The sequence below is a fragment of the Pelobates fuscus genome, chromosome 12, assembly GCF_036172605.1.
Source record: "Pelobates fuscus isolate aPelFus1 chromosome 12, aPelFus1.pri, whole genome shotgun sequence".
In the NCBI taxonomy this organism is placed as follows: Eukaryota; Metazoa; Chordata; class Amphibia; order Anura; family Pelobatidae; genus Pelobates; species Pelobates fuscus.
Genome location: NC_086328.1, coordinates 87,197,194 through 87,209,455, shown reverse-complemented (window position 1 = coordinate 87,209,455; position 12,262 = coordinate 87,197,194). Strand labels below are relative to the sequence as shown.

At 44.0% G+C, this 12,262-nt stretch overlaps 1 protein-coding gene across 1 annotated transcript; it reads left to right on the top strand.

Moving 5' to 3' along the window:
• Window positions 1-10,067: 10,067 nt before the first annotated feature.
• LOC134578503 (keratin-associated protein 5-1-like) lies at window positions 10,068-12,000 on the top strand (the record flags this gene model as incomplete). The annotated part of the gene is made up of 2 exons (XM_063437492.1): window positions 10,068-10,601; window positions 11,851-12,000. Coding segments are annotated over 2 exons (684 nt in total), but the record flags the coding sequence as incomplete, so codon positions are not given.
• Window positions 12,001-12,262: the final 262 nt, after the last annotated feature.

Sequence of the window (12,262 nt, the reverse complement as noted above, 5' to 3'; positions counted from 1 at the left end):
TTAGGACTCTATCAAATATTCTGTGATCAGCTACAACATTAAAACCACTGACAGGTGAAGTGAATAATATTGATTATATTTTGTTGCAATAGAACCTATAAAAGGGTGGGATATTTTAGGCAGCAAATTAACGTTCCGTTTTTGAATGTCATGTGTTGGAAGCAAGAAAAATGTGTAAGCTCTAATCTGAGGGACTTTGAGAAGGGCTACGTAGTGATGGCTAGATGACTGGGTCAAAACAATCTCCAAAACTTTGTTCCTTCCCGGTATGCAGTGGTTAGTACCACCAAAAGTGGTGCAAGGAAGGACAACTGAAGTGCCCATGATGAACCCTGTCCTCCAACAAAAGCATGTTCAATAAAGAAGTGAAACTCAGAACTGGACCATGGAGCGAAGGAAGAAGGTTGTCTAGTCTTATGAATCATGTTTTCTTTTAGATCAGGTGGATGGCTGGGTGCGTGTGCATCGTTTACCTGTGGAAGAGAGGACAGCAGGATGCACTATTGGAAGAAGGCAGGCCTGTGGAGGCAATGTTATGCTTTAGCCAATGTTCTGCTGGAAAACCTTCGGTCCTGAATGTTACTTTGACACATACCACCTACCTAGAGATTGTTGCAGATCACGTACACCTGTTCATGGCAATGGTGTTCCCTGATGGCAATTGCCTCTTTCAGTAGGGTAATGCACCCCCTGCCACACTGCAAAGATTGTTCAGGAATGGTTTGAGGCACATGATAAAGAGTCCAAGGTGTTGCCTTGGCCTCCAAATTCCCCAGATCTCAATCTGATTGAGCATTTGTGGGATGTGTTTTGTGGTGAACACCTCTAAAGTCACTGAAAGACTATATCACTCCCTTGGCCTTCGGTTCCTCTTCCCCTCCAGAGAAGCCCAGCTGACATATATGCCCTGCCTATTTGCAAGCTATTTCCCGAACGGCAACATACAGAGTCAGCAGGCTTTTTGAGTTCACCTTGGAACTCCAGCTCAGCCACACAGACCACCATATCCCGGTTCACTTGCCATTCAATTTTCACCCCTTTCCAGATACCCCAGAAGAGCGCTCTTGGAGGTGAGCTACAAGGTGTGGAGAGGAATAATTGCTACCTAAGTGGCAGAGAAAGGCCCCCCTCTACAGCCACCCCCAGAGACCCTGTTAAAGGACCAGCCAATACCTCTAACAGCAACTAGAACTATTTTCGGCAGGAGACCACACTATCAGTCGGTCTAAACAATAATGGGGTGGCGTTTCCACAAAACCCAACGGAACAGAGCGCTATTTGGACAGATTGGGCGCTCCATCGAAATCTATCTGGGGATATAAAACTTGTGGGGTATCACTGTATTCTGTAATTCACTTACCAGTCCTTGACTCAATTATCTCCCAGGCACAGAGATGCCAGGGCGGGATCACTGTATAGAAGAATGGAGATCCCATGCTGGGGGTCTTCGCATAAAAGGCTGCATTCTGAGCAATAAAAACTGATTACCCCCAGAACTATGGCTTGTCTGGTTACTGGGGGGTAAAGAGAGCTATATTCACTAACGGTTCCAGTCTGGCTGAGAGGAGGAGTTTAACAGAGGTAACTAGTCAGGTTACCAGTGGTCCACTACATGCTTGAACAACAAATCTAATCCATGGAGGCCCCACCTCGCAACTTGTGATACTTAAAGGATTTGCTGCTAATGTCTTGGGATCAGATACCACAGGACACATTCAGAGGTCTTGTGGAGTCCATGGCTGGAAACATCAGAGCTGTTTTGGCAGAATGAGGGGGACCAACACGAGAATAGGCAAGTGGTATCAATGTCGTGGCTGATTAGGTTAAAATACTCAGGACTGTGCAATCTAGTGTGTCTATATACACTATTAGAATACACAATTGATGTAAAATGCAGACTTATAAAGATAAATAGATAAAGTCTGGCAATCTTCAAGAAATTGTCTCTTATATCCTCAGTCCTCCGTAGGGGTAACATCAATAACAAATGTAAAAACAAAAACATATTTAATAGCACATAATACAATAAGTAATATAATGACAAAACTATTTTTAATTCTATTACTTCTAAAATAATAAATTTTATAGTGCATCGCTGTATAAATGATAAGCAATATGTAAACATTTAGTATAGAAGAGTAAGAATAGGTTTCATACAAAGTAACAACATAGCACATTTTCTTTTTTTAAACAACCAAACAGTTTCAAACTAGGTTCAGCTGAGAGGTCTCAATAAAAAATATATAAGAGAAGGTATACTCCCAGGTGAATTAAAAAAAAAAAAAAAAGGTAAAAATATGCTTGCGGGTCTAAAATTGGGAGGTGATTGTGTTGTAGCATATAGGCGATTATGGTTGCATGGATAATTAACCCCGGTTTGCAGGATTTAGAGTGGTAATATGAGACGAGATAGAGATAAGCCAATTAAATTGACTTATAAGAACAAGTGAGGGTGATGACATCCACTAGACTTAAAATTCTTTTTTTTTTTTTTTTTTTTTTAAAACATCACTATCGATCGCCCCTAACCAAGGGGGCTCGATACCATTTGGCTGTTATCGACGGTCTGGATGAATACATATATCTCGACCCCGTTAAAAGTATAAGAGAGAAGTAAAAGGGTTCAAAGTAAGAAGTAAAAAATACAAAACATATATCCAGCTCTGTAGCAGAGTATCGAAATATAAGAAATATATTATAGACATATATATGCTCAGAACATTAGGCAGCATAAAAACATTTGAATGGCACATATGCTAATCAGGACAACAGGTTGGAATTGAACAACTCTGCAACAGTATTGGAGTAGCACTGCCTCCCATTGCATTCAGGTTCCTCAGGCGTGCCATCCTCCGGTTCTCAGGACGAATGGGACGACGTTGGTGGGTTCCCAGGCTCCCCTGAGGGCAACCGCGGACAAGCTTGCGTTGTTGGTAGCCAGTCCTAGAGAGGTGAGGAAGGTGGGTGCCTCCACCACTGAGGCAAGCATGAAGGTAACTCCATTGTGCATTGCCATCAAGGTTCCGGGTGTCCCCCATCTATAGGCCACCCCAGCAGCTCTCAGTTGGGAAATGATCGGACATGTGCCAAAGGAAAGTGGCCCAGGTGAGGTCTTGAAGGAAGGACATAGATGAGCCTTCAAAAAAGGTCAGCGGAGTTGAATTTGGCTCTTGTCTTGGAAGGTCATGCAATGGAGGACAACGTCCCAGATTAGGGCAGGCAATGATTTGGCTGAACCTGCTACTCGGTAAACTCAATTGACTTGTTTTTTTGGCAGCCATGTGAGGTAAGATTGTTCCTAGTAATCTACTAATATAATGAGGTAGCTACTCAACCAAAGTGGCAGTGGCAGGTAGCTACTCAACCAAAGTGGCAGTTCGAAGTTGTTATGGCGCGGTCGGTCTTCCATGGTAGTCATTTGGTGGGTTTGGAGTTGTTTCATCAAGTTTTTAACAGCTGTAAGATCTATGATGTCCTCCTCAGAAGTTCTCACCCGGTCTGTAACAGCCTGGTTGTTAGTTTTTTAACATTTATATTTTTATTGAATTTTCACATTTTAAGCATTAATTTTCATCAGAGTATGATATTAGAATAAACAATTGATGTAAAATGTACAGTAACTAATATCTGCAACACTCCATATCCACTCTCTGATCACCACCTCTTATCATTTGCTCTTGCGTACCCCCTCACCCAACAACCTCAGCCTAACCCCCCTCAACTCAGGAGGGACCTTAATTCTCTGGATCTCCAACAGTTGTCAGCTGACATTGATTCACAACTGCTGTCCATCCCTTCCCTCTCCTGTCCTTCACTGGCCATCTCCATATATAACTCTACTCTTACATCTGCCTTGAACACTGCAGCGCCACTCCAAACAAGCACCTCAAGGAGGACCCGCCCCCAACCATGGCATACTAAATCAACGCGCTACCTGCAAAGATGCTCCCGTTGTGCTGAACGCTCCTGGAGGAAGTCTCGTACCCAATCAGACTTTCTCCATTATAGATTCATATTGTGTTCATACAGTGCAGCCCTTGCCCTTGCCAAACAGTCCTATTTTTCCTCTCTCATTAGTTCATGTTCCCGCAACCCCAGGCGTCTCTTTGACACCTTTAATTCTCTTCTTCGCCCTGCTGTGGCCACCCCCAAAACTTACTTCTGATAACTTTGCATGTTACTTCACTGACAAGATTGAACAGCCAAGGAAAGAATTCTCCCCTCCTTGCCTTTCTGTTTCTCAATCACACATAGATCATGCCTTTCCTACCCTTCAGACCTTCTCCCCAGCTACTGACCAAGAGGTGGCTGCTCCTCTTTGCTCCTCTCGCCCCACCACTTGCCCGCTCGATCCTGTCCCATCTCACCTTATCAGATCTCTCTCCACTTGTCTCGTGCCTTCTCTAACACACATCTTCAACTGCTCGCTCTCTTCTGGCATCGTCCCTGCTGACCTTAAACATGCCACTGTAGTACCTATACTAAAAAAAAAACATCCCTCGACTCATCCACCCTTTCTAACTACCGTCCCATATCCCTGCTCCCTTTTTCCTCAAAGCTTCTGGAAAGGCTTGTCTTTACCCGTGTGTCTCATTTCCTCAATTCCAACTCTCTCCTTGACCCCCTTCAATCTGGCTTCCGCCCTCTCCACTCTACAGAGACTGCCCTTATCAAAGTCACTAACGACCTAATCGCAGCTAAATCCAAAGGCCACTACTCCATACTATTTCTTCTTGACCTCTCAGCGGCCTTTGACACCGTTGATCATGCTCTCCTTCTTCAAACTCTTCAATCGCTTGGTCTCTGTGACTCTGTCCTCTCGTGGTTTTCCTCTTATCTCTCCCAACGCTCATTCAGTGTCTCCTTTTCTAATGATACCTCCTCCGCTCTCCCTGTCTCGGTTGGAGTTCCCCAAGGCTCCGTCCTTGGTCCCCTTCTATTTTCTCTTTATACTGCCTCTCTTGGCAAACTTATTACCTCTTTTGGATTCCACTACCACCTGTACGCTGATGACACCCAGCTATATCTCTCCTCCCCGGACCTCTCCCCTGCAACGTGTCACTGCTTGCCTTTCTTCCATCTCTGACTGGATGTCCTCCCGCTTTCTGAAACTCAATCTCTCAAAAACTGAGCTCCTTGTCTTTCCTCCTCCTAATACTGATCCTCCTCTTTCACTCTCCCTTCAAGTTTGTGGTACCAACATCAGTCCATCCTTGCAAGCGCGCTGTCTTGGCGTCATACTTGACTCTGGTCTCACCTTTGAGCCTCACATCCAGCATGTTGCCAAATCCTGTAGATTCCATCTTAAAAACATAGCCCGCATCCGCCCCTTTCTTGCACCAGATACTACCAAGGAGCTTGTCCATGCTCTGGTAATCTCCCGCATGGATTACTGTAACCCTCTCCTGATTGGTCTTCCCAAAAGCCGTACTGCACCCCTACAGTCCGTAATGAACGCTGCTGCTAGACTGATTTTCCTCTCTAGTCGTTTCTCTCACACCTCACCCCTCTGCCAGTCCTTACATTGGCTTCCTGTATGCTATAGGAGTCAATTCAAGGTACTAACTCACACCTATAAAGCACTGAACAACTCTAGCCCCTCTTATATCTCCTCACAGATCCATAGGTATGTCCCTTCTCGGTCTCTCCGCTCTGCCCGTGACCACCTCCTGTCCGTTGTCCGCACTCGTACGGCCAACTCGCGCTTGCAGGACTTCTCGCGGGCGGCTCCCTTCCTATGGAATAGCCTGCCTACCGCCATCAGACTCGCCCCTAGTCTTGCATCTTTTAAGAAGTGCCTTAAAACTCATCTCTTTAGGAAAGCATATGGCCTCCAAGACTAACCCTTACCTCACATACCTGTCTCTTGCCCTCTCCTAAAGGGCAGTCCACCTTATTTGATTGCAAATTCCTGTCCTAATGTGTTTTACACCCACCTCCTATAGAATGTAAGCTCAATCGAGCAGGGTCCTCTTCAACCTATTGTTCCTGTAAGTTTATTTGTAATTGTCCTATCTATAGTTAAATCCCTTCTCATAATATTGTAAAGCGCTACGGAATCTGTTGGCGCTATATAAATTGCAATAATAATAATAATAATAATAATAATAGAAATAAACATTAGAAAATAAACATATCATTACATTTCTGTTGTGGGGAAGCAAGCGTTTTGTGAGTGTTTTGCCCTCTTTTAGAAAGTGGGTTGGTATATGCCGGGTTTCCCCTATCTCCCCAAACTCATGGACTCAGATCCTATATAGGAGGGGATGGTTCTATGTCATTGGATCGTGTGTCCTCTGCCTAATATACTGGGCCCTTGTTTAGAGTCTGTGTACACTAAGTTTGGTCGGCTTAACCTGGGTCAGCGACGAGCCCTCTCCTGAGCCTCTTTGTGCCCTCCAAGGTGTACTATCAGAGTACCATCAGCTCCACAGCGCTATCGAACATCTCGGTCTTGCAGCTTCTTGGCCACTGGTGCCATTTTTCTCTTCTCCACTAGTATGGCAAAGGGGATGTCACTGAAGAATGCTATGGAGGCCCCCTGAAACTTTGCGCACCCCAGCGTCCTGGAGCGGGACATGATGGCTGATCTTACGGCAATTTCTCTCATTGTGATGATAGTGTTTCTGGGTGCTGTCGCCGTTTTTCGTACTCTGAATGCCGCTTGTATCATGGAGGGGTCTGCACCCCCCTTTAAGCCTATTGGTTAGATTTTAGGGTAATCATGAGGAGCTGTGAGAAATGGCATCTGCACAGTGTGCTTGCAAGCTCCACCCCCCGCATCTGTTCTTTTAAACTCCATTGTAAGTTAGTAAACATTTTTTATACAACATTGCATATTTGCACTACAATTCGATTTTTTCTCTCGAGTGGATGACTTCTTATCACTGAAAACCTATGATTATTTGAACAACAAGAAAATGTAGCCCTTTGAGGGGAGACTCTTTTTCCAAGGCATAATTTCAACTCACAAATTGTGAGTGGCCAATTGGAACTGCGATTTCTTTTCTTTTTTGGTTCTCACTGTATGCACTTTTGTTTGTGAACAGATTTATTTTTTGCATTGCACTCTGTTGCAATAGTGAATGGTAATTAAGTTACTGTCATGTAACTGGGTATTACAATAAAGTGTGAATTACAAGTTTCACGTGTGCACAAGGCAGATTTACACCCCCCTCCCCCCCCCCCCCCAATTTATACAAGCGCCAACATATTCTGCAGCGCAGTACATGGATTCTGTGTAAAGTACAAAAGCAGTGGAGACAAGGCCAGATCGGTGTGGCTGTAAAGGAAGAGGTATTCCACTGCATTTCTATGACCTGCTTTGACTTATTTAAATGAAAGATTAATTTACAATAATTAGAAAGTATTTTGTTTATGCATAATTTCTAAGCATATGTACTATATATTTATAGTTTGAACAGACATTACTAGGAGTTTATTGTTGGTGTATTTTATAATTCACTAAAGGAAGAACTTTTTCTTTTTTTTTTTTTAAGTTTATTGAATTTAGTGCAACTTAATGATATGGTTTTAAATTATTATTTTTATAAAAAAAAAATTTAATTTGTCTGATTAGCCTTGTTGGGTCAGAGTCTGTTATCTGACCAACTGGTGCTCAACCTTACTGTCTGCAGTTGCAGCTTCACATAGAACAATCACAGCAGGCTAGATAGGATAAGATGGTCAGATAACAGTAAACTCCCACCCAACATGGCTGCTCAGCCAGATAAAAACGTACGTTTTGTAAACAAACACCAAACAATATAAATTATTTTAAAATATCAAAGCGACAATGTCACCCACCCCTGAAACATGAGTAGTATATAATCTTTATGAAATACTTATTTTGACTGTGTTGGAATTTCACTGAAATTTTAATCCAGTCAATAGATATGCTGAGACAAAGTAGGACTACTTTGCCTCTGTATTTTTCCTCCGCCTGACTTTCTTAGACTTATGGCTGAGTCTAATACCCAAGGCCAGATTAAAAGCTCATTGGGCCTGGTGCTGACAATTATGATGGGCCCAATTACAGAATCTTATCGATCAAAACACTAAAACGGTCATACCTCCCAAGCGTCATGTATCGGATAACGATGGTGCTGGAGGGATACTCATAGGATGCAGCTATATTAAAAAAAAAACAAAACAAAAAAAACACATACCATATGCTAGTCTCTCGCTTTCATCTTTTAAGTAAATCCATACCCCCTAACAGCAGTGTTCGGTGAAGCAGGATGTCAATGGGCAGGGTAAAAGGGTGGGATGCAAATCATGATGCAAATCATGTAACCAAAAACTGTCAAAAAGGGCTGAACATGCCCAAAAAGGGTGCATGTCTACCCAAAGAATTGGAAGGCCAGCCTGGCGTGAATGCATGTCAGGCTGCCTGCCAATCATACAGGCTGGCCAAATAGGGGCACACTATGCAGACGGCACCCTGAGCTTAATATTAATAAGTCTAATGATGCGCTAGCTCTGCGCTTTCTAAGCACTCGCTGGTCCACCCCTCTCCTAACTTTCTTACTAGCAGGCAGAGGCTCCTGGTATAAAGTCTGGGACAGAGGAAAGGTGTATGTAGTGAGTGTAGAAGATAAGGGACGTGCCACAGTGTTAGAGGGACCAAAGTCAGCATTACCTAAACCATGGTTCGTCAACCTGGTCCCTACCGCCCACTAGTGGGCGTTTCAGGATTCCAGGTGGGCGGTAGGGATTTCCAGGTTGATCGGGCGGGCGGGTGCGAGCCGGCGGTTCCCGTGGGTACCGCCGTGACCATTTGCGGCTCCGGCCCGCGCGGTAAACCGCCAGGGCCGCCTTCCAAAGTGTTCATCGGGTGGCCCATGCTGTCAGGGCCACCCGATGGATGCGGATTGTAAGGGGGCCCGGTCAGCGCTGGGCGCTTTAACAGCGCGACCGGGCCCCCTGTGATGACATCAGAGCTGGGAGGAAGTAATTCCCCGGTCACTCCTCCCAGCTAAAACTGAGAGCCGCGCGGGAGGAACACCAGGGAGTCAGAGTGGGAACTCTGACTCCCATCCTCTGACTCCCATCCACCTGAGCCACCACTGGACCCCAGGGAAAGTCACCCTCCTGCACCTTAAAGGTAGGAAACAGGAGGGTGACTTAAATATAATGTGTGTGTGTCTTTGTAGGTATGTCTTGTGTGTGTGTGTGTGTGTGTGTGTGTGTCTGTATGTGTCTTTGTATGTATGTCTTGTGTGTGTGTGTGTATGTGTCTGTATGTATGTATGTGTGTCTTGTCTTTGTATGTATGTGTCATTGTATGTGTGTCTGAATGTCTGTATGTGTCTGTTTGTATGTGTGCCTGTCTGTTTGTATGTATGTGTCGTGTGTGTGTGTGTGTGTGTGCCTGTCTGTGTCTTTGTGTGTGTCTGTATGTATGTCTGTGTGTCGTGTGTATGTCTGTCTGTATATATATATATGTGTGTATGTCTGTCTGTATATATATATATATATATATATATGTGTGTCTGTCTGTATATATATGTGTGTGCCTGTCTGTGTCTTTGTGTGTGTCTGTATGTATGTCTGTGTGTCGTGTGTATGTCTGTCTGTATATATATATATGTGTGTATGTCTGTCTGTATATATATATATATATATATATATGTGTGTCTGTCTGTATATATATGTGTGTGTCTGTATGTGTCTTTGCGTGTGTGTGTCTGTGTCTGTCTGTCTGTGTCTGTCTGTCTGTGTCTGTCTGTCTGTGTCTGTCTGTCTGTGTCTGTCTGTCTGTGTCTGTCTGTCTGTGTCTGTCTGTCTGTGTCTGTCTGTCTGTGTCTGTCTGTCTGTGTCTGTCTGTCTGTGTCTGTCTGTCTGTGTCTGTCTGTCTGTGTCTGTCTGTCTGTGTCTGTCTGTCTGTGTCTGTCTGTCTGTGTCTGTCTGTCTGTGTCTGTCTGTCTGTGTCTGTCTGTCTGTGTCTGTCTGTCTGTGTCTGTCTGTCTGTGTCTGTCTGTCTGTGTCTGTCTGTCTGTGTCTGTCTGTCTGTCTGTGTCTGTCTGTCTGTCTGTGTCTGTCTGTCTGTGTCTGTCTGTCTGTGTCTGTGTCTGTGTGTGTCTGTGTCTGTGTGTGTCTGTCTGTGTGTGTGTCTGTGTGTGTCTGTGTGTGTGTGTCTGTGTGTGTGTGTCTGTGTGTGTGTGTATGTGTGTGTGTGTCTGTGTGTGTGTGTCTGTGTGTGTGTGTGTCTGTGTGTGTGTGTGTGTGTCTGTGTGTGTGTGTCTGTGTGTGTGTATGTGTGTGTGTATGTGTGTGTGTATGTGTGTGTGTGTCTGTGTGTGTGTATGTGTGTGTGTCTGTGTATGTGTCTGTGTGTGTGTGTGTCTGTGTGTCTGTGTCTGTCTGTGTGTCTGTGTGTGTCTGTGTGTGTCTGTCTGTGTGTCTGTCTGTGTGTCTGTCTGTGTGTGTCTGTCTGTGTGTGTGTCTGTGTGTGTGTCTGTGTGTGTGTCTGTGTGTGTGTCTGTGTGTGTGTCTGTGTGTGTGTCTGTGTGTGTGTCTGTGTGTGTGTCTGTGTGTGTGTCTGTGTGTGTGTCTGTGTGTGTGTCTGTGTGTGTGTCTGTGTGTGTGTCTGTGTGTGTGTGTCTGTGTGTGTGTGTCTGTGTGTGTGTGTGTCTGTGTGTGTGTGTCTGTGTGTGTGTGTCTGTGTGTGTGTGTGTCTGTGTGTGTGTGTCATATATAGTTATATGTAAGTGGGCTACCTAGCTCAGCCTTCCTACTGGGCATTGCTATAAGGACAGTTAAAAAATAGAAAAAAGGGGGGAAAAAAGGTGGGGAGGGGAAATGAGCTGACGCACAAATGAGAAATCATATTATGCGCAAACAGAGAAGTCGTCTGAATATCACTGAAAGAGACCTTTGTTTGTTCCTTACGAAAATCGAACCAGATATCAAATATTTAGTCTCGCAGCATCAACCTCAAGGATCTCATTAATCACTAGTAAAGGTAATTTCAATTTACTTTGTTGTTTTCTCATTAACCTTTATAAAGTTAAAAACCTTATAAACCTGCATTAAGTAGAAATAAAAAGATAAATGTACGTACATTTATTTATTTTTTTTAAAACACCCTCCTTTCTTAAAAATATTCCGCATTTGCGCGAAAACTGGTGGGCGGTAAGGAAATTTTTTCAACCAAAAAGATGCATTAGTGGGCGGTAGGTAGAAAAAGGTTGACTACCACTGACCTAAACTAAGATCATGGTCAACCAGTCCACACAGGTTTTGTTCCCATACATTCCTCTTACGTTTCCATACTTAAGCAAGAGCATGTGAAGACTGTGTGTAAAAAAAAAAAAAAAAAACAGCAAATATGAGTGCTGGAAGCGATCGTGATCACTTCCAGCCGCTCTAAAGGAATTGCTGCGATGCCTCGATGCCTGCAATACCCCCCTGACTGCCGGACGATAGCTATAATACACATATTAATATTAAAAATAGTATAGTGGCAGTACTGTAACAAGTGGGTTGTAGTTCCCCCCAAAATTAAAATATTCAATTGAGATCCCACCTGCTGCTTCCCTTATAACCCCTGTACCTCCAAGGTTCCACAGTCATTTAAAAAAAGAACCAAAACAGAGACCGTAAACTCCTAAATAATATAATCCATACAAAAAGAGGAGGGAAAATGCAGTACTGCCACTATACTAAGAAAAGGGGAATTTACGGTAAGTAAAATTACGTTTTTTCCTCACGTATGGTGGCAGTACTGTAACAAGTGGGATATAGCAAGATCTGCTGGGAATTCAGTAGGCTACTGCCTGAAGTACCTTTCGCCCAAAAGCAGCTTCAGAGGAAGAGAATATGTCCAGCCTATAATATTTGATGAAGGTATGGAATGAAGACCAAGTAGCCACCTTACAGATGTCTTCAGGAAAAGCTGCAGATCTTTCTGCCCAGGAAGTAGCCATCACCCTCGTGGAGTGTGCCTTTAATGGAAACACCACGGGTTGCATAAGCCAGCTTGATAGCTTCTGTTAGCCACCTGGTTATTGTAGATCTGGAGGCTTCTCTACATTTACCAGAGCCTTGAAATGGTGATCTGAGATTCTAAAGTCCTGTGACCTCCGAAGATAGATTTCCAACGATCTTTTAACATCTAGAAGATGCAACTTTCTTTCCAACTCTGACGATTGAGACTGGCAAAAGGAAGGCAAAACAATGGGCTGGCCCATAGATTTCCTTTAAATAACTTTAGGTAGAAAGGAAGGCCTGGGATGCAGAAACACTTTGTGTTGGTGGA